Source organism: Manis pentadactyla, chromosome 16 (assembly GCF_030020395.1).
Source record: "Manis pentadactyla isolate mManPen7 chromosome 16, mManPen7.hap1, whole genome shotgun sequence".
NCBI lineage: Eukaryota > Metazoa > Chordata > Mammalia > Pholidota > Manidae > Manis > Manis pentadactyla.
In genome coordinates, this window is record NC_080034.1 from 24592574 (window position 1) to 24615996 (window position 23423).

Below are 23423 nucleotides of genomic sequence, written 5' to 3' on the forward strand. Positions count from 1 at the left end.
GTAACTCTGGCCATAGAAGAATAGAGGGAAGCATTCCAGGCAGAGGGTGGCAGGTGCAAAGGTCATGAGGCAAAAATTAACTTTGTGTGTTTAAGGAGTTAGGAAGAAAGGCCAGGAAAGCTGGAACAGAGTCTATGACCAGAAGAGTGGTAGGAGACAAGGTCTGAGGACTGGCCAGCAAAGGGCCGTGCATACCTGCTAAAGGGTTCTTATCTTAGTCCTTGTGCAAGTGGGAGCCAGGAGAAGGTTTGAAGTACGGAAGTGGTGTGATCTCATTTAGCGCTGCACAGTATCTTCTGGCTTTAATGTGGAGGATAGATGGAGGGAGAACAGAAGCGTAAGTGTATGAGTTTGGGACTTCGGTTCATTTTATGTTAACAATGTCACTTCAATTCAGTGAAACACCGAGACAGGAGAGCATTGAAAGTAATGTGCTACCATCTTGTCGTGTTTTTATTGTAAGATTTATCTTCTCTGGGATATAAAAGGGATTTCTGTTCTTAAAGGAATTCCAGAATTTGTATAGGAGTTTATTGTGAAAGAAGGAAATTAAATCAGCATATGTGTTCAATTGTGGGCATTTGGTTTAGTGGAGAGGAAAATATTGAAAATAGGGGACCTACACATGAATCAGTTATATACACCTGAGGATGAACTCACTGTGTTAAATATTATAGAGTTAAATCATAAAGAGCATTTAGTGGGGAGCAGGAGCCAAGTGGCTTCTCTGAAATCACCCCCCCCCCCGGATTCTAGAAAGTACTGAATTTGGATCAAAAGAACTGGGCTGGAATCCTGGGTCCATCGCTTTGACTAGCAGGTTTGCCGTCTCTTGAGCCTCTATGTTTGTCCATCTACTAAACAGAACAGTGCTAACTGGTGATTGAAAAGATTTTGTTCAGATGTAAAAATAATCCCTGGCACTGTTGTGATATCATTTCTGACATTCAGATCTCCAGAGTACCTTCATAGGTAGTATTTTCATAGAATAATGAAGCTGAAAAATTTCTTCCAATCATGGAGATATTTACTCATATATTCATATCTGCTCATTTTAGAGATGAGAAAACCGAAACCAGAAGGAGAAATGACCCAGACAAGAGTTTCTTATTCAGTCGGTGTGAGATGCATCCCCGCTGACTGCTGATTAAGTGTTTCTCTCCATTAATCTCACCTGACTTCTTAACATGTCCCAGGACGTTCTGCCAAGAGGACAATTACAGTACATGTTAGATTCATTCATTCTCCATTTCTCCTACAGAGACATGCTTATGAATTGGTTAGTTTGGGAAACTAACAAACTCCTCTACCACCCCTTACAAAAATGGTGGATTTTTCTTTACAAATAATGTATTGAAGTATATTTTTCAGGACTCTACTAAATAGAATGATTGGGTCGGTGGCCTTGCACAAGATATGGACCTTTCAGGAGAGCTTTTTATTCAAGGACATCCAATGACTTTGTTTATTTTATTTTGGTGCAAGGGATAGAGCAGATTAGGAGAGAGAAATTCATTCTATTTATTAACATTGATTTAAATATAATGGGATGAAAGCATCTCTTTTGGGAAGTAATTTTTATAAAAAATGGAAATCAAACAACTTCAAAAGGAGGGTAAGCAGTTAGCCAACCCTAGTGAGGATCAATTATTTAAAAATCTATATTGTGCCTTCTTTAAAATGGTGGCTTTTGTGCAGACACATTATCAGCACCCTCTTTGATCCCTTATCATCTCCAAACAAGGCCTGGCGGGCCCATAAATCTAATGTTCCGCTGCTACGGAAGCCTGAGAAACCTTTTTGATAACAGAAATGAGTGAAGACAGACGGAACTGCACATTCTTCAGTGAATAAACACAGCTTTTAAAGTGCTTTTCCTTTCAAATACTCAACAGCACAGCCAACATCCCAGAAGGGATTTCCAAGAAACAGAAACAAGGGTGGAGCTAAAAATTCTACCAAACTTAACAAATCTAACTGAGGAGCAGCGTGGCCTGTTCCAAAGGCCTGGAAACCATATTCCATAATCTCTCAGCACTGGGACCCGATCTCCACTCCTTCCTGGAATCTTTCCTACGTTTTCACTTGCAGTTCCTCAGAGAACCCCTGAGATTTCAAGAGAGGGCCTTGGGAACCTACAGCTGGAATTTGGTTTTTATAATGAAAAAAGATGGGACATTTATAAGCCTGCCTTAGAAGTGGGAGATGCACTAAGCAAAATGGCAGAAAATCCTCAAATCAAATTTTTATTTAGAAATACACATTTTTTTTAGAGTTAGTCAGGGTGAGCTAAATATAAAGATTGTTTTTATTTAGCATGTAGGAGGAAAATGGGTTATGTGGCGGCATGGCTATGGCATTTCTCTCAATTCTTGATGATCCTAACTGCATTTGTACTCATGAATTTCTCAAACTTTTTGAGTGTGCAACACACGCTCAAGTATCAGGGTGGCTGTGGTGCATGTTAATAATACAGATGCAAACAAGTACCTGAGATATATAAGTGTCTGGAGTAAGCCAGTCCACAATAATTGTGACACGAGTCTGTCTGAGTATACAATGCTTCACAGATCTGTGAAAACAATCACAACTGTCACACTGTTGGGTTAGTTGCCCTTCCACACTACCCTTCTTGAAAGAACTGCTTCCTGCTCTGACTGTAGTCTTTTATATTCTCATGAGATAAATGTCTTGCCTCAGCTAGCAAACAACAGTCTATTCATGGCATAAATTTACCTTTGTGCCTACATCTCATCCAGTGCCTGCAGCCTATTTTCAGTATTATACTGTATCTTTCAACCTGCTCTTGGGTTCAGTATTCCATCTGATGGCCATCACCATTGAAGTAAATGACAGTGTGGCAAAAATAAAACAACCAAATTGATTAAAGTTTGGTGATGGTTGATGGGGATTTATTTCTCAGTATTAAGGCACATTGGTAGGAAATTACTGCTCAGAATCTGTTTAACCAACTTGATGTTCACATTACGTGTGCCTTAAATTGCTTCTCAAGTTGCTTCTCTTATAAATGTTTCACTCTTATAATCTCATGATCTTTCCCACTCCATTTCATGTGAAATTCTGAAATTGAGATGACTTTTGACATCCACCTGAAACATTATCAGTCTCATTTGGGGGGACATTTGTCCACTGAGGCAGGTGTTTGGGAGGAACGTTGTAATGAGTGAGTAGGTGCTCACATCATACTTAGAAAATATTCCAACACTATTAAATTAATTGTAGAAAATGACATTTTCTTATTCTGCAATACACAGCTGTGCTCACAGAATATAGAGAACGAGTATGGATGCTGTCATGTTTGTGTGGGTTGGTGTGGGTATGTGTGCAAACCCTAGAAAGCTTAACATACATTTATTAAATGAATTATTATTTTAATTTTTGAAATGTTATTAACTCATGCCATGCTTCATTTTTGGCTAAAACTAAGTCATAAAACCTGATCCTGCACAAATAAATTATAATGGATTGTGACAGAAGGAAATGATGGGAATGAGAGTATGGATGAGATCAAAATAATATTTATATACATTTTCCTATGCATGTGGTGAGTCTGGGATAGCTTCATAATCCTCTTTGCATTTTTCTGATCCTGATCACCTTGCATGTATCCCATGTAGCCAAAAGGTTGAATATAAAATCCTAACATGCCACTCCATCCACATCGGTTCCACAGTTGCTAGAGCCTACCTTCGCCTTCTTTGCGGTCTGTTCCCTACAGTGTGCCTCCCTCTGGTGACTGAAGTCTCCCCTTTTCTGTTTTCAAGGATGGGAGGAACAGTTTTATTGGACACCAGCTGGGCGGGGTAGTGGAAGTACCCAACAGCAAGGACCAGCGGATCAAGTCAGCCAGAGCCATTCAACTCACCTACTACCTCCAGACCTATGGCTCTGCCACCCAAGACCTCATAGGGGAGAAGTGGGAAAACGAGTTCTGTAAGCTTATGAGGAAGCTCCAGGAGGAGCACCATGGCCTCCAGCTCCACTCTTTAGCCTCCTTTAGCCTCTGGAGGGACTTTCATAAGACCAGCATCCTGGCCAGGAGCAAGGTCCTGGTGAGCCTTGTGCTGATCCTGACCACAGCCACCCTCTCCAGCTCCATGAAGGACTGTCTGCGCAGCAAGCCCTTCCTGGGCCTCCTGGGGGTGCTCACAGTGTGCATCTCCATCATCACTGCCGCAGGGATCTTCTTCATCACCGATGGGAAGTACAACTCCACCCTGCTGGGAATCCCATTCTTCGCCATGGGTAACTATCCATCCTTGGGGAAATCGGATTCTTGTTGGTTTGGGGCAAGGTAGTACATTTCTTGAATTCTCAGGCAGAAATCTGTCTTAATTTTGCATTGGTACATCTGTGTGACTATGTGAAATTTACCTGGGGTGATGTCTGTTTCACTTTATTGGGCCATTCAGGACATTATAGGTTGACCAAATCGTCTTCCCATTTATGTCAGGGAATTTAATGCTGTGAAAAGGTTTTTAAAATTACACAGTAATAGAGTTCCTACTGAGCTTCTTTGAAAATTGTGGGTCTGGGATTATGGGGTACAGAGTTAAAGAGACCCAAAACCTACTTCAAAACAAAATTTTGTTGTTCATATTCATTGCCATTCTCAAGTTGATGGTGGTGAAGATCAAATATCAAGAGGTGAAAATTCTGAGACCCACTGATATGTTCTAGTCAAGAACTCCTTCATTAAACTTTATTAGCTCATTTCCAAGATTTTACAGAAAATATATTACATTTTCCCACCATATAAGCTAAAGTCTTCCTGCTGCCACTTTAAGATGTATCCTCTAATTTTTTTCATCTCTTGGGAAAATAAGTAATGAGCATTCTCAATTAAGATTACTCTTCTTCTAAGTTTGTCCCAGACATACATAAATGGTCTTGGAAATGGAATGAGTATGTGTGCTTGTGCATGCATGCATTCTTGCAAAAGAGAAGATCAAGTCTGGGAAGAAAAGTAAGTGATGGCTGAGCAGCAAGACCATTGGAACTTAGCAGAAGAGATGATAATGGTGACATTGGTGGTATTGCGAGAGTTCTGGAAGATGTGATAGAATTCTCTGCATGCAGCGACTTGGAAGATGAGCTGTAAAAATGGCCTGTAGGTGGTGAACTGACATGAACAGGAGAGTCTTCAGCTACAAAATAATTGCTTTTCACTCACCTGGTAAAAATCAGCTCCAAATTCCAGTTTCATTATTAAATTAAAAAGACACAGGCATGTGGTCAGAAAGTTTCCTAGGTGACCCAGCAATTTGTGCTTTCACCTTAACAAACCTTTTTTAGAACAACACTGCAAATTGGACCTATACTGCAGGTGCTGGAGTCAAACTTCTTTATCTGGAAATCCAGCTTCATTGTGGCCCTGTTCAGTTATCTCATCTTGGTAAGCCTCAGTTTCATCTTGTATAAAATGAGGATAATAATTGTATCATCTTCAAAGAATTGTTTTTTTAAGTGTAATAAAATATCCCTGAAGCTAGAAGTATATAGTAAATGCTCTCTAAGTATCATACAGTCTTTGTAGTTAACCTAGTGTAGTAAGTGGAATGAATTCAGTGATGGACAGAAAATTGCCCTTGGCTTTAAGAAACTGAGTTTTCCTTAATTTTGCATATCATCATTATATGCATGTCCATCTCATTTATAAAAAGCATTCTTCTTTTTCCCAGAGAATTATGTGAACTTTTTTGGCCAGTGTCAAGGATGAGTCTAGATTTGAACCATTTACACTTCTTCTGTTTTTTGGGTTCAGTCTCTTGACTTGATATAATAATATAAGATTCATAAGAATTGTACAGTATGATTCACAGAAGAAACATGGCCCAGTCAAGATTGACAAAGTAGACACCTGAAAGTGTAAAGCCTACTAGGAATCTTTCTAAAATGGGTGACATTCTAATTATCTGATGGAAAAATTTATCACGAAAATTGTATAGTATATGGAATTACATATTCCATACAAACAAGGAGAAAAACTGTAGTGATGCAAAATTGTAAGATAGCTCTACAACATCAGAGTGATATCTTCGTTCTTTAAATAAATATTGAGAACACTGAAAGACACAGTGAGGAAAATGTCCAGACCCTGCAACACACTTTTGTCTCTTTCAGTGATCTTTAAAATAATAAATCAACCCTGAACAGTTTAGGTATAGATTCTAGGAAGCCTGGTGAATGGTGACTTTTCAGTATTCTTGCAATTCAAGTCCTTAAAATATTCTGAAAGGGTGTTTACTGCTGTGTTCTGAAAACATAACAACAATAGACCTGTAAATATATACTTATTTTATCCTTGATGGAGCATGGGGAAGTTTGTTTGGTTTTGTTTGTAAAATGACCATAACAACAAAGATATCAAGACTGAGAGCTAGTGAAATGAAAGGAATATTCCACAGGGCTAAGAAGTCTGGGCTTTCATCCTAGCTTTTCTGCCAACTTTGTGTTTTATTGATCTCTCTGTTCCAGTTTTCATATATTAAGTGAAGGATTTGGACTTTTAAAATCTTAAATTTTGAAAATCCTATAATATTATTTATTTCATTTTAAGTCAGAATTTGATCCTTCCTTTATAAAAACACGTAAGGTATGTATTGTCTCAAACCTTTAATCTCCATTCTCTTTTGTTGATGTGTGTGTATGTGTGTATGTGTGTGTGTGTGTGTGTGTGCGCGTGTGTGTGTAAGAGAGAGAGAAAGAGATTGGCTTCAGAATTGAAAAATCACAGCCTCATGCACAGAGCCTCAGTCTCCCAAAGCATGTCTCTGTGACAGTGGTGAGGTGAAATGTGATGTGGACCATCAATAAGTTGAGTTTGGCAGATAAGTATCTTCTGGTGGTACACACAGCTTCTGTTCTAACTAGTCCTTTGATGAATTACAGTTTATATGACCCAAACTGCATAATCCAAAGTTGGTTGGCTGTAAGGGAAAGGAACCCAATGCTTTTTGTAAACTTCAATTTCTATTCCTATCTTCCTACAAGGATTTCTTTGAGGTAGTGAATATTTACTCCATTATGCTCCAAGATTCAAACAATTTATCCTCATCAGAACTTATTCCTGAAGGTGTGTGTGTCACTTATGGTGTTCTACTCTTCATCCATCTTATTTTCAACAACCTGTCTTCCTTCCACATTGGCTTATTCTTTCTGTAACCAGGCATCTGCTTAATAGCCCCAAGGTCATTTCAGAGACTATATTCTGTGTATCTCTATATCCTGTATTTTTTAAGCCTGCACCAATTTTTTTATTTTGTACAGGTGTCCCCATAAGTAAATTTATGTTGGTCAAGTTGTATGTTTCGGATTTAGGTTTAGCAAAGGAAATGATTATATGGATTTGTATTCTCTATAGAAAATATTTAAGAGATAAATCAGTCTCAGAGGCATTAAAACAAAGAAACACACACACACCTAAATGATCCCATTTAGCTCCAGCCTACCGTCCTTTCTCTTTACAAGGGTGAGAATGCCACTAATTTAATTTACGGCTCCTTGTCAGCCTTTTTTGCACCTCATTTGCTTTATGGGGATGTGTTTCCTCTTTCTGGGAGGAGAAATATGGGCTCCCTACTGCACACCGATGCTGGCCCGACTCCTGCTGCATCTGCTGGTGCTCTGTGGATGATTGCCACAGACATTAGTAGCCTTGTCTCACTATCGTTTTTGCTGCCCATCCTCAATTTGTTTCATATGCCGGGAATCATACTCTAGTCAACTTGGTGCCACTGGACACATGTAGGTGGCTTGTTTCTTTCAGGTGAACACAGAGTTTCCAGACATGAGACTTTTATTCACCATCCAAAACTGAGATCCATATTCACTTATTTATCCATTTCTTCAAATATTTATTAAGCATCTACTATATTCCAGGTATTTGGGGTTCTGAAGTAAAAGGTATGAATGAAACTGATCAAGATGCTCATGTGGATCTTACATTCTAGGCCTGCCAAGGGAAGGCACTGGATAATAAGCAAATGAATGTAAGCTATAGTATATTATTGATAAGTGATATGAAGTATAAAAATAAAGCAGGATAAGAGAAAAGAGCATAGGCGGTCAGAGAAAAGCTCTCTAAAGAATGAAACTGAATCAGAGCACCAAATGAAGTGAAGAAGGAGCCACATGGCAACCTGAGAAAGGAGGGTCTCTGACAAAACTATCATGCAAAGGCTCTGAGATGGACCTTGCTTCTGCTTCATGATATCAGGAAAGAGCAAGGAAGGAGCCGTGGCTGGAACAGAGTAGGCAAGGGCTAAGTACCAGGAGATGGAGTTAGGGAGGCAATACAGAGTCAGGTCATATAAGGCACAAGACTCAATACTTCAGATGGAAAGCCACCTGGAGCATTTTGAGACAGGAGAGTGTGACCTGACTTAACATTTTAAAGGCATCTTTGGCTACAGTATGAAAATCAGTATGCAATGGAGCAAGAATGGTTATAGGGAGACTATGTAGAGGTCATTGCAAAATCTTAATGGGATATAATAGTAGCTTGAAATAGCCTGGGAGCAGTGACCATGGTAAAAAGGGACTCAGGATATCTGTTTGAAAAAATTGACAGGATTTGCTGAAGGACTGAATATGGTATGTAAGACAAAGGAGACTCAAGGATGACCCTGAGCTTTGAGGACTGAATAACTGATAGAAAGCAGTTCCCCTTTTACTGTCCTAGGGTAATCGTGGGATTGTGGGAGGTATAAGTTGTGGGAGAAAATATCAAGAGTTTAGTTTTCTATCTGCTAAGTTAGAGATTCCTATTAAACTTTCAAGTGGGAAATTGTGGGCTATAAAAGACAGTATGTAAATCAAGATAGGAGTAAAATCTGCAAGTTAGAGTAGGAAATATAAATTTTGGATTCACCAAGGCATAGCTAATAATGAAAATCATGGAATCTGATAAGATCAACTGGAAAGATATATATGGAAAAAAGAAGTCTGAGATCTGAGGCTGGAAGTCTTCCAATGCTTAAGGACTGGGAAGATGCAGATGATTCAGAAAATGACACTAAGAAAGATCAGGTAGGGAGAAAGCAGGAGAACCAAAAGAGAATCGTGTTAAGATTTTCAGGAAGGAACAAGAGATCAGTTGTTCAAAAAACTGCAAAGAAATTTTGTCCAATGAGCACTGAGAATTAATCATCTGAAGGCCGTTGATGACCTTGTAGGCAAAGTGATATTGCTACTCCTTATCACATTCTATTGGCCAGAACTAGACATATGGCCATAAGCTAACTGCAAAGGAGTATAGAAAAGGTAGGAGAGCAAATGGATTATTTTATAAGCATTAACTGTCTCTTCTACATAAACTAAGCCAAACAATAAAAGCAATGAGGCTCTATTCCTCATCACCATCATAGTAAAAACCTGATAGGGTCAAAAGATCACAATTCTTTGTGTGGTCAGAGAACTGGTTTAAATTGGAATCTGTTCTGATTATCTATTGCTATATAATAAACACCATAAAGCTTAGTAATAGTTTCATAAAACAATAGCCATTTTATTATTCTCATGGATTCTGTGGGTCAGTAATTTGAAAAGGGCACAGTGAGATCAGCTGCACCCACCTCTACAATGTCTAGAGCCTCAGCTGAGAGTGACTTGAATGCCCGAGGGCTGAAATAGCTGGAGGTAGAACAAAGACTTCTAAGATGGCTTCTCTGCTTACATGACTGGTTCCAAGCCTCGGATTTCTGAGGGAGAATCTCTGCTGGGACTGTTAAACATAGCGTCTAAATGTGGCCTCTACAGCATGATGTTTTCAAGGTAGTCAGAATTCCTATATGGTGGCTCAGGACTCCAAGGAAAAGTGTTGCAAAGGGAGCAAGGCAGAGGTGGTTGGGCTGGCCTAGACACAGGAGCCACAGGGCACCACGTCAGCCATAGGCTCTTGGCTGCGTACCAGTCACCCAAGTAGCTCAGATTCAAGAGGAGGGCAGTGGGGCTCCATCTCTTGAGAGAGTGTTGGAGTTGCCCTGTAGAAGAGCATACGGCGTGGGATCAGCTGTTGTGGCCATCCTTGGAAAAGGCCACCTACCACACTGTCATCATGTGCGTGAGCTGGAAAGATAAGAAGTGGGTTCTGGAGATGCATGATATAAAGGTTTTGAGAAGAGATTATCACTAACAAAAAATGACTATGATTTGATCATTTTGTGTGGGAAGAAAAATGTAGAATTGACGACATTAGGAGGTCAAAGGTCTAAGGGGCCCAGTTATCAAAGAGATTTTCCCTGTGGAATTTGAAATCACCAAAAAGTATGGTAAGAGTTGTGATGGCCATTGACCATTGAATTTCACATCAACTTTAGCAAATGAGATATTAATCCTGAGGTCTACAAATGAATGAAAAAAGCAGCAGGAATAATTTGCATAGTATGTCACCTACACTTCAAAGGAAGTGGGTGTTTTTAAGGAAGACAAAGAAACAACAGCTGTGACTTCCCCACCCCCATGGGATACAGGATAACACTTATAACACTTTCAGGTCCAGTAGTACAGAAAGAATGGGGAAATTTAACTCCAGGGGAAAATATGTTCGCAGCCCAGGGCAAATAAACCTTTGAAGCAAAATCAAAGGGAGAAATAAAGTGGGAAAAACGCGTTTATCGCTTACAAGCAGTTGTCTGCTCCGGCTTGCCCGTGTCTCCCGCGACGTGGCTGCCACAGCCCCACCAAAACCCCTCCAGTACTGCGGGTGCTCGCTCTCCATCCACCTTATAATCACCTATTGATGTGGAAATGGGCTACTTCTTTCCACCTCTTGGAAACACCTATTGATATGAAGATACACGAAGGCCAGGAGAGAGATTCTAGAAATATTGCTTTTTTAAATAGTTTCCACTAGAGAAGGATGCTGGGAAAGCAGTGTACATGGGATGGCTAGTTTTTATTAGCACAAGAAGGTAAAGATGATATTTGGAGAAGAGAATTTGGAGGTAGGAAATCTTGCTGATGACAGACTGAGTTCCAGGGGACAGTGGAAAGACAGGAGGGGTGAGAAAATGGTCAGATCAGGGTATGTACAGAACTGTATGGGAACCAGAGTCCCAAGCAAAGATTTGCAACTGTGGGCCTTTGTGACTGCTCTGTGAGGGGAGATGTATGACTTGAGATACTACCAATGGTCCCACCCAGCAAAGTGACTGTTAAATGGTTAGATACATCATGCCACTTACCCGCTCAAAATCCTCCAGCAGCATTCCATCTAAGCCAAATTTAACAAGCACAGATACTCAGTGCTCTCCAATGCCCAACAAATCTGGCCTCCACTACCCCTCTTACCTCACTTCCAACCTCTCTCCCTACACCTGGAAAGCTCTTCTGCAGGTATTTGCACATCTCTTTCCTTACCTCCTACAGGTCTTTATGCAAAAGTCATCTTCCTAGTGGGGACTTCCCTAGCCACCCTATCCAGACCTACACCCTCACCAATACTTCCTGTCTCCCTCCCTGCTTCAGTTTTTCTCCTTAGAGCTTATTATATAACATACAATGTATGTGGCTTTTTGGCTTGGTCATTATCTGTCTCCCTGAAATAGAATGAAGCCCTAAAAGGATGTAAATTTTCATTGTTCCATTCATTGCTGTTTTCTAATACTTCGAACAGTAGTTGGCCTAACATAGACAATAAATACATGTGGAATTAATGAATGAATGGTCTCTTAGTATTTCTCAAATGTGTTATGATCTTTTAGAGAGTCATTAAGTCAATTTAATGTATCATGATCCACATTTTTATTTCACATAAGGAGAATAAAAGTGAATAGAAAAGAATAGGAAATATCAGAAGGTGTTGCATAGTAGAGTGTAATTGTATCATACTTTTGTTTCAGCCTAGTATATAAGTGTATAATAGATTATGACGTAAGTTGTATTTCCTAATGTGGGTCATTGTCAAAATTTTTAGGAAAAAACACTGTCTAGAAACGTGTTTGTACTAATATCTTAAGCAAAGCATGGAGATAGGTGGGGATTCATTGGCAGGTAGGCAAGTGGGAGAGTTCATTAGAAGACTAGGTGGCCACTCCTTCTGGTTCTGCTGGAAGTCGTATCTGGACTCAGGAAGGGTCAGATTTTGTCAGGGACCAAAGGTCTTACTTCTGGAGCACTTTTACTTCCCTAGACATGAACCAGCAGTGTTTAGCACATAATGGGCCCTCTAAGACTTGATTGGCTAAAGGTTTTTAATGATTATGTTACTGTATTGGAAATATTTCTCAGTACATTTGGTTTTGCCACAGGGACTTTTACTTGGGGTTATTAAACCCATCAAAAGTCTTCCCAAAATGACCCCACTGCTGGAAGAGAAAGGACCTTGTTGTGACATCAACAATGTTCAGTTGGAATTATTTCTCGGCCGTGTGAGTTGCAGCCGCCCTGCTTTTGGTAATAAACAGCTGCTTCTTTTGGGAGAAGGTTGGCAAGCATTGTGAAAACATCCCTGTGCTTTAGAGGCTTGGAATCAGAAGAGTTGGGGTCCAGTCCAGTCCCAGCCTCTAATCTGCTAAGTGACTTCTTTCTTGTTCTCTGTGTGTGCTCTTTCCTAAAATGAAAAAATTGGACTGATTGGTCTTTAACATCTCCTCCACCTTTACTCTTAACAGTGCATCATTTGTTGACACTTAGGCTGTATGGTATCTCATCTAGATTCTTGGCTCATGAATGTCTGGAATTGATTCTACTTGGCATTGTTTCTAGTGTCTAGTCCAAAGTGCCCATAGTAGGCATTTTGCAAACATTGACTTTTTGATGGCTTTTGTGACTGTTAGAGTTCTTAGAACAAGAAAAATCTTAACTTTTGGTTGTTTTGAACTTGTATATCATCAGTGTCCCTGCTTTTTATATGTTATTCTCTGGTTTTAAGTTTCTTGTATTGATCTTGTAGCTTTGAATTGGGCCTCCTGGGACAGAAATTTTTAATAAGTTAAGGCATTGTCTCAATAACTGGTTTTTATAGACCTTTTGAAGGAGATGGGAAGAGAACAGATCTTGGCATAACAAGCAAGAAATTGAATTTTATGCCAAGCGTTTGAGATAGTATTGAATAATATGTAATTTTTATTGCATAACACTGCCCAATATTTATAGTAAATACATCCTGACTCTATGAGATTCTGCATGTTTGGAATCCACCTCTTTCTATTGTACTTTTTACTGCTAATGAACTTTCTCCAGTGGTAACTGGACCTTAAGAATGTAGAGGAGTACTGTTACATAACACAATTTTACTCAAAGTGTGAAGTATTTGCACTCATTTTGGTCACCTTGTTTATTTCAAGGGTAGCTGATATGCTAGTTTAGACTTTGAAAACCGAAAATTTGTAAATAAGTCTCATGCTTCCTAATATGTTCTGTCCTTGCTTTTTGCCTCTTGAATTTTTATGGTAGTGAATTTGGCTTGAATATTTAAACAGATGGAGAAATGAGAGAAACAGTTTATCCAGCACATTGTAGAACTATTATTATAACAGGCACTACCACTTCTCCAATGTGGATTTCTAAGCCTTCCTCAAATAAATGCCTACTGCAAGCAACCTCAACTAGCCTCATTAATTGAAGTTGACTTGACTGTCATGTCAGAACATTCCAAGAAAAAAATATTCCTGATGCAGAACTGTAGTCACCAACCAGATGGGGATTTCCTGCAGTGCTGCATCAAGGTAAATGTTGCAGTTCAAACTCTCAAAACTTGAAGGGTGAAAATACACTAAGGCTCATGCTATTGCTTTTCAGAGGTAAAACAAAGTCTTATCCAAATAAAAGCCATTTAAAAATGGGAGATTTGATTCTTGATTAAATTAGTTTTCAAGCCAGTATTTTCATCTGCAGTCATCTAATAAAAAAGAAAATAAGCAGAGAAAAATAAGAGAAATCCTATGTTGGTTTCAGGGTCTAGAGGCCAGTCTTCAGCTTCCAAGAACTGAAGGATCCTTGTTGTACTGATGGCTACCTGCCTTCCTGGAACACTGTGGTTTATGTATACATCAAATATCTGTGGGTCATAGTGGTTGATTTTTTTTTTGTAATGATGAGCAATGCCTTCATCCAAGTCAAGGCAAAACTCTTTATTATTCACACCTTGGCTTATAGATATCACTGTGTACCCTTATAGGACTTATAATTCTTGATTTGAATTTAAGATGAAGAAGATGCTGCTATTTTATCCTACTGCTTCCTTACATTGACTCATCCTAAATGGAATAAGAATATGTCCTGGCCAGTGATATTTCCAGTGATTGTTTCCATTATAAGTGGAAGATCCTAAAGTAAACATTATAGTTAATAGTCTAAGTCAGTAAAGTATTAAAAACATATTTACTAATTGCACTTGAGATGATATAATAAAAAGCATAGTGTATAAACATAATAGTCAATGATATAAACCAAATAATGAAGGAAAGAAAATAATTTTATCAGGTTAGCCAAACTACATTTTAGCAGAAAATGGGATAAGAAACAGGTTAGATGGCTCATTTCATTGAATGAAAACCAGTGGAAATAACACACACAAAAGGAGAGAACACCGAAAGGCATTTAACTTACAGGTTTTTAGGTGAGACTCTTAATGTAATGAGGACTCATTATAATATTTAGTAAGTTGATGGGTTCACTCTACAATTCTATCATCTTCTCCTTCTTTTCCTCTGTCATGGTCAAGGGTCAGGATAATTTTACATACTGTAAAACATATTGGCATAATGTTTCACAAATCAGTGCTCAATAGCTATTTCTTGAATGAATGAATGACTTGTAATTTTACTAGCTCACAGCAAAGATAAAGTAATTATTTTTACAAATGGATATAAATTTGTATACTACATTGTATGTGTTCTTCTCAAATGTTTAGAACAATGGCTTTTAAACAAAGCCATTGGAAATAATCATGTATTGAGGGGATTTTGGATTACCAAATACAAGAGTTTAGTCTAAACGTTGTATCTTTCATTCAGTGTTTCATGCAACTTAAAAATATTCCGAATGCCATTTTATCATGGAAATGGCTTCCTTATTTGCCCTGAAATAAATAGGGCAGCTGTGTCTATTAAATAAGGAAATAAAATCACCAGAACGACTCTCAAGTCTGTTTTGGAGTACAGATCAGAAACTGTATTATTTGACTTTTCCTCCCACATTCCTTGACTCTGTTAGCTGTTCTCAAACTGAGCCCTGGGGGCAGCTAGGATGTTCTGGGGACTGTGGCCCTCGGAAAGAGTGGAGCCAGCCGAACTCCAGGCTCTCCTTCCTGCTTCTGACCATGCATTTCATTCTGACACTTTCACATGACAAGTTTCCGTAAAGGTTTAGTATGAAGAAAAATTCTTGTGAATTAAAAAAAAAAAAAGTTTGAAGACTGCCAGTCCTCTACCATTCTACAGCGCCTCCTTCATAATATAAATGGAAGGTAGAAACTAAACTTGAGATGAGCTAAGTTTATTTTACAACTTTGTGGCTGTGTTTTAATCACCTGTTATATCCACATAATTCCTGTAGTAATTTTACTGAATTATTTCTAGATGTGTGATTTCTACTTGAAACATGAACTTTGTCTCCTATAGACAAGGCAACCTATTTTTAAGATGCAGAAAATCCAAAGGGATGGAGGCAATGAGGTTGTGTGGTTGCCAGGGAAAACTAGTGATCCTCCTACTAGACTTAAAGGGTAGAATTGTTTGGAAACTTACTGTATCCCAGGTTTAGAATGTCTGTCTTACAGGTCAAGAAATTAATTGTAAAGGCACAGTGGCAAAACTAGATTCTCACTGAAAAAAAAATCCCATTAATTACGTTAGTAAGAGATAATTTATTGGCCAGAATCTCTGTTCTGGTAACCTTTCCAAAATGTGGTTTACATATATCCTCTAACTAGGCTTCCCTGTCTCAAGATATATATATATATATATATATAAAAAGACCAATTATTACTTAGAAGACTTTGTGATGAGCATAACTTAAAACAGTGATGTCTGATGAATGTCCTTGCTCCCCTCAAAGAATGCTGCCAGAATGCCCACCCATGCCTCCCACTGAGTAATTCAGTGTCATTCTTTCTTGGAAAATTCTGGGTACACAATACAGATACTCACCTTGCTAGACCTTACTATTCTCTGTTGACTACCTTTTTTGTTGATATGCTTTTTCTCTAAGATGACTCAATATCACAGACAATGTTAGTCATGAACGAAGTAAATAGTGTTTCTCTAGGGGCTAGCAGACATTCATTCTTTCTCCTTTGCTTATTTATTGATCAAATGAGTTTAATTCTCAGAATGACCCCCTTTTTATGATTTTCAGTTGTTTGAGGTTCCTTTGTTCTGTTTCCCCTGGGATCACTTGATGATATTTTTCTTCTCGCTGGCTTTATTTATTCCACTCTGTTCATCCCTTTGCTCAGTTTGCTAATTATTCGTAGTCTTATCCTGAAAGATGAAAACCCTAAAGCGGTAGCACATTATGTGGAGTTCCTGCATTCCCCGACCCTACTCAAACACCGTTGCCAACACACCACTGCTTACTCAGCTCAGCGTGCTGTGTTTCCACAGCAGTCTGGCCGGGGGGAGGGATGTCTGTGGGTAAAATTGCCGTATTTCCAGAATCCCTTGCCTGGCCTTTGTGCATCTCCACATCAGTAGGTGTTTCCCATGGGTGGAAAGAAGTAGTCCATTTCCACATCAATAGGTAATTACAGGGGAAAGCAAGGGTATACCTGGACCAGAGAGGCTGGGGGGGGGGGGTGTCCCTTTCTGCAGCTGGGTCACAAAAGACACGGGCAAGCAGAAGTGGACAACTGCTTGTAAGCAATAAATGGGTTTCTCTCACTTTATTTCTCCTTTTGACTGATTTCAATGTCAAAGATATTTTACCCCGGGCTAGGAGAATGTTCCCCGCTCCTGTGAGTTACATGTCTATCAAAGGAGGCCCCTGGGCTTAGTGTCTGTGTGGTTTTCAATTCCAGTTTCCTTCTCATGCTTCACTCCAGCACAAACCAGACTGCTCTATGTCCAAATACACAGGCTGTTTCATGTCTCAAGATGCTTCTTTTCCCAGAAATTCCCTTCTCATTCTTCCTTGTTCTGATTTTCAAAGCTTCAATGTCTCTTGCTCTATGGCCTTTTGTATTGACTTAAAAACCCAAGAATGACTGATTTCCATTTTTGTCTCCTGTGTACCCTTGTTTACATGCCTGTCTTCAATTCCATAATAGACTAGAATGCTTCCATAGAAAGGATTGGCTCATTATTTCGTATCCTCAGCAATTAGTAGTGGGCGGGCCTAGCACAATATAGGAAAGATCTTAAAATTATTTATAAACTGAGTGACTGAAGGCCAGCTCTGACACATGGTCCCGCCATGCAAAACTGACCTCCTCAGCTTCCTCACATACGTAGCACTTGTGCCGGTTACCCTGTGTGCACTCCCCACCATCACCAATAGATTTTCTTCTCTACCCTTCCTTTCTCCTGTCTTTGCTCTGAAAGGATGATTCCTATGGACCTCATCACCCACGCTTCCTTGTCTCTGGCTTTGGGCTGGGTTTGGCCAATAAGTGGCATCACCAGGACCTAGGGCAGGAGAAAAAGGCGAAGTTCTTTCTTCACTGCTCCTTCCCTTCCTGCTTTGATTCTATTTCTCTGGCAATAATTTTAGCTTCTGACAGGTAGTCACTCCTCCATATCTACAGCTCTTAACTAATTCTTGTAATACTATTTCCTGCCTTTATTCCTTTGAACTTGAAAGAGGTGACAGTTTCCTGCTACTGATAGTATGTGGATACCTCAACATCCCTTGGTTTTATTCATTGGCTCTGCCCATCTCTCTGCATAAATCTCTCAATTAAGGCTTTTTGTTTATACCTTCTAAGGGATTTCTATGTCCTGCCAATCTTGTTAATCTCTTGCTAGATGTCACACAGCCCCCCAATATCTTGCTGGTTCTGAGGTTCTACCCTGAAGTCCATCTGCTTGCCTTATTTTGCCGCCTAACTCTTGCCACCCAAATTTCTTCAAGGGCACTGGATCCTACTGTCTAACAACGTAACTCCTGCCCATCAGTGGACCAAGGAGAAGTCTGAATTACCTATCTGAACTTGACTATCAATTGACACCTACATGGCTGCTGCCGTATTCTGCCTGCCATTTTGGACGGTGAAAGTTCACAATGTCCCGTGGACATTGTGCATTGTGCCTCATTTAGAGATGAGTCTTTTATCAGGATTCATTTCTCATAATTCCTGTACTTTGCTTTCTCCAACAAATTGAAGTTGAGGGCATGGAACCCTCCTGTGCACTTATTTTCCTATATTTCATGGCTATTGTGATATCTCTTTTGAGAAGGATCCTAAAGAAAAATTTTCAAACATACATGTTTTTGCCCTCATCCTTGATAAACCTTGGGGCTGGCACTAATAGAGGCTTTGCCCTGTATGAAGCAAGGATGAAAAATTATCTCCCTGGAGAATTCCATCTCACCACAATCATTTTTAGGTCATGGAGGCTTTCTTGTATCGGTTTAAGCTAAAAGTAGCTTGACATAAAATTATTGCCTTACAGTCAGTTTGTCCAAATACATATATAAAAAGAGGCTGCTTTTCCTTGTTTTGTGTTATGGAGACTGTGCTTTTGCAGCTGAAAATAGCATTCGTGCTCATTCCTGGCACTTTACACTGCAAACTTCTAATTTGCTGTCCATACTCCCCCTGAAGTGCTTTCAGCATTGCTGCTTTCCAAGTACTTCCTTCTCATTGAGTATCTATGTCCCACTTTCCACAAAACTATTCACTTTCCATTCTCAAGGTACACACATGTCCTCTACCAACCTCTCTCCTCTTAGAAACCCTGTTTTCTATTCCTAAGTAGTTGTGTTTTTTTAGTCATTTTTCCTCTTATTACAAAAACAATGCATATTACAGGGAAAAAATCAAAAGAAAAAGAAAGTATAAAACTACCATCCAGAGATAATTGATCAAAGTGTCCTATATATCCTTTGACTGTACTAGAGATAAATATGTAGATATATACAACAAAATGAGATGACTCTGTTTATGTATTATTATGCAGCCTGTTTTTTCATTTAATAGCTCAGGAATCTCCATACATGCAGAAATTGTATAAAACTTCTATGTATACTAATTTTACTAATAGTTGTATGTTAACATTTGTGTGAATACTGCTCAACTTAAGAACTAGAACATCACCAGTGTTACAAAAGGCTCTTCAGTGCCCCTTTCTGATGATCCTTCTCTCTCTTGATATAACGATTATCCAGATTTTTAAGGTAGCAACTCTTAGCTTTACTTTAAAATTGAAGTATAGTTGATATACAATATTATATTGGTTTCAGGGGTACAACATAGTGGTTCAATGAATTATTTACATTACTCAACTCTCACCATAATAACTGTAGTTACCACCATTTTACCACCTATGTTATAATTTGCATACAAATATATATTATTATATCTACTTGGTGAACTAGATATTTTATCATATAAACTGATTTTCCATCTCTAGAAATAGTTTTTGCTTTAAGTGTATTTTCTGATATCAATAATAAAACTTCATCAGAGTCATTTGCCCATATTTGTTAAGAATGTTTTCCATCCTGTTAGTATTTTTTCTCAGATTTTTTAATATATATTGTAGGTTGCATATAGTTGGATCCTGTATCTGTTTTCCCAGATTTTTTTATATGTATTGCAAGTTGCATATAGTTGTATACGGAGTTTTTTCCAGTCTAATGACTTGTTTGTCTTTTAGCTAAACAGCTTGGTCCCTTTAGTTCCTTTAATACAACTTGTATGTAGTTCCTCTAATACAAGTATCTGTGGGTTTAAATCTACCATTTTATTCTGTACTTTTTATTTGTCTCACAGGTCCCCTATATAGTCCTATTTATATATTTTTTCACCCTCTTTTTAGCCATCTTCTGGACTGAATTAATATATTTTCTTTTTTTATTTTTTTGCAAGCTTTAAAGTTAAATTTGGCTTCTAATTTTGTGATTGCTCTGAAAGTTATAATATTCATGCTTAACTTACCAAAATCTAAAATTTATCAAAAGCCTCATTTTTCTTTCTTATATAATAAACTAGATCGTATGAACTCCATTTGACCTCCTCCTAACTTACATATTAATGCTGTCTAGCATTTTAAGTCTAATAGTATTATTTAACCTCACTAGATGTTATTATTTCTTTTTTATATAGATCATGAACTTTTATCCATGTACTTACTTTTTTAGTTATATCTCTTTTTACATCTCAGACTTTTCATCTGGAATTGCTTTCTTCTTTCTAAAGGAAATTATTTAGTACCTTTAAAGATGTTGTGCTGGAGAAAACTCAGTTTTTTGGGTTGTTTTTCTGAACATGCCCTTTTCCCTCATACTTGAAAGTATTTTGGGCTGGGTATAGAATTCCTTCATTACATTGAAAATAATGACTCTCTATCATCTTTATTCAATTGTTTTTTCCCCTGATTGCCTTAAAGATTTCCTTTTGTCTTTGGTTTTCCACAGTTCCACTATGATACATCAAGATGCGACTTTCTTTGTATTTTTATCTCATTGATGATTCACCAAACCTCTTGAATTCATAGATTACTATCTTATAACTCCAAAAAATGAGTGGTTTTATCTATTCAATTATTATTTTCATTTTATTTCCCTCCCTTTTGAATATATAATCAAACATATGTTACAATTTGCTTGTCTCCTACATTCCCTTTTATATTTTCCCTTTGTCTAACATTCTGAATAATATAGTCTGTTAAATAGAACAGTTTACTAATTTTCTCTTTTGCTGCATGCTACATCTGAGTGTTTGTGTTCCTCCAAAATCCGTATGTTGAAAACCAAACCTCCAAGGTAATAATCAGTATTAACATTATTACCAGTATTCAGAGGAGGGGCCTTTGAGAAGTGATTAGGTCATGCAGGTGGGGCCCTTATGATTGATATTAGTGCCCTTATAAAAGAGACCTCAGAGATGTAGCTTTTCCACTTTACCATAAGGGGGACACAGTGGGAAGTGGCCGTCTGTGAACCAGAAAGAGGTCATCACCAGACACAAAATCTGTCAGTGCCTTAATCTTGGACTTCTAGGCCTACAGAATTGCAAGAAATCGGTTTTCAGCTGAACAGTTGATCCTAATAACACAGTCTTGTACTATGAGGGATCAGAAGCACCTGCACTATCACTTGTAGTCAGTGGATATTATTCTTGGCCCTGTCTTAGTATTTTCTTGATATAAATGCATTGAGTACTTAATATTAACTGCCTTCTAACTCAAATTTGTGTTTCACATAATTTCAGAGGTGGCAGTTTCTTTATTATCTTCAACTTCCAATTCAATAGGTAATATTCAATATAAACTCTTCCAAGCTTATTTTTAATATAGACCAATCATTACTTTCTCTTTGAAACACTGTCATCTCATTCCCAATGGAAAGGGTTTTCCACTATAAGAACTTTAATCTGAATGTAGAAGCAAACTTTTTCAAAGTAAAATGTACTGTGGAATGACTTCATCTAGAGCATGACATTACCACATAACTAATGTGGAATGTGAAATTAAACAAGACTTTCCCCTTGCAGTGACCTACTTTCATGCCCATGATCAGAATATTAGAGGATACCAACCCCTATATCACTAAACTATATTGTTGGTAATCTTATCCTATAATTTGATGTACACTATGAAAGAAAACAGAAATAATCTACCAGGTGATTCCTAGAGCTTACACTTACAGTAAAAAAATATCATTCAAAATATATTTGAAATACTCTGGGTTTGAGTTTGATTAGACCAGGATATAGAAAACATAATACAGTTCCACTAGGCAGAATAGATCCAATGATTTGATGGCAGTACAGTATAAAGAATCTTTTAAAAGCAAAGGCAGACAGTTAAGCACATCCACATATATCTCCTTATCAAAAAGTTCTGAACTCAAATGCCTCAGGGGACAAGCTACTAACACTGAAATGTGCTATAGACTGTTAAAGGACAATAGGAAATGGTCAGGATTTGTACATTAGAGAATATATACATTGCAAGAAAGCATTGAAATTTAATACCTAAAAATGCATTACCTCAGTAAGGGACTTCTGCAGGCCAAATTGTGTGGTCAGGGAATCAGGAAAACTGATCATGGAGATTTAATAATAATTAAAATATATTCAACACTTAGAATGCCCCAGTAGTAACACTCAACAGGTAGTAACTTACTTAACACTTATAATAATCTGTTATATAGGAACTTTTGTTAAAGATCAGAACAGTGAGACAGGAAGAATTTTAATAGTTGGCCAATGGTCAGTCATATCAGTTAGTCTGTGATAGAGCTAGGCACAAACACAGGAAGTCTGGTCCCATCTAAGCCCTCAACCACTAAGCATATTGTCTCTTCATGTCTTCATAAGTAACTAATTATTGGACTAATTGAAGGTCTATAAATAAAACTAATACTGTCTACCAGATTCTTTCAAAACTCACATATTTCTCATCTGATGAAAGGAAAAAAATTGTATATATAATATCATTTTAACATATTAATTATATACACATACACACATGTAGTTACTCAGTTTAATATAGATTAAAAGTTAGCATTAGGCAAGTCTGCTTTGATCTCTATTCAAAAGATACATTGAAAAACTAGATAAACCAAAACAAGCAAATAAACTTAAAAAAAGAAAACCTTACTTCAATAGAACATAACATCAACACAATTTTTTCTCAGTGTGTAGACTCCACAGATATTGTTAAAAATATTAATGTGTTTGAATGAAAACCTTTATGCTGAAATGTTAGGCTTTCTATACCTTACATGATCAGGGCAAAAGAGGGCACAGTAGAATAAAAAGTTATCTGAATATGGATATGCAATATAAATAACTATGAAATCAACATGAATTTTATTTAATATTTAGTATTTTTCACCCTTGTAAATTTAATATTTAAAACTACTTTTTCACCCTTAAATGAAGGATTTCTTCTAAGACAAGAAATTGAATAGGAATAGTCAATTCACAAATTCTTATTCCTCTGTTTTTTACATATTTCTAATTTTAAAATGCTAAAATATTTTGACTAAATAAGAGGTTTTTGTACCATTCCTTGTTATCCATGTACCCCCTTTGTAACAGCAAATATTTTTATTGTTATCCAAAAATATTAGACCATTTGAGCTAGTTATTTCATAAAACTCCATGTGTCCTAATGTCTGTCTTTGTACAATTTATAGGTTTTTAGCACATTCTTCATTTTGTGCTTTGTGGCCTTTTCCAATATTTATTTAAGGTATAGAGAACCAATCCTATCAGCACAATGATTCTATTAACGTATGTCAGCTTAAAGGAACAGTAAGAATGGGAGCTATGCATTAGGAAGGCA

The 23423-nt window shown here is 37.8% G+C and overlaps 1 protein-coding gene across 2 annotated transcripts in view; it reads left to right on the forward strand.

Moving 5' to 3' along the window:
- LOC118927793 (patched domain-containing protein 4) overlaps nt 1–23423 on the forward strand; it is a 170489-nt gene that overhangs the window by 45244 nt on the left and 101822 nt on the right. For both annotated transcript variants that reach the window (XM_036916421.2, XM_036916420.2), the window contains one exon: nt 3786–4266. In XM_036916421.2, coding sequence (XP_036772316.2) covers nt 3786–4266 — 481 coding nt within the window. The remainder of the gene's footprint in view (nt 1–3785; nt 4267–23423) is intronic.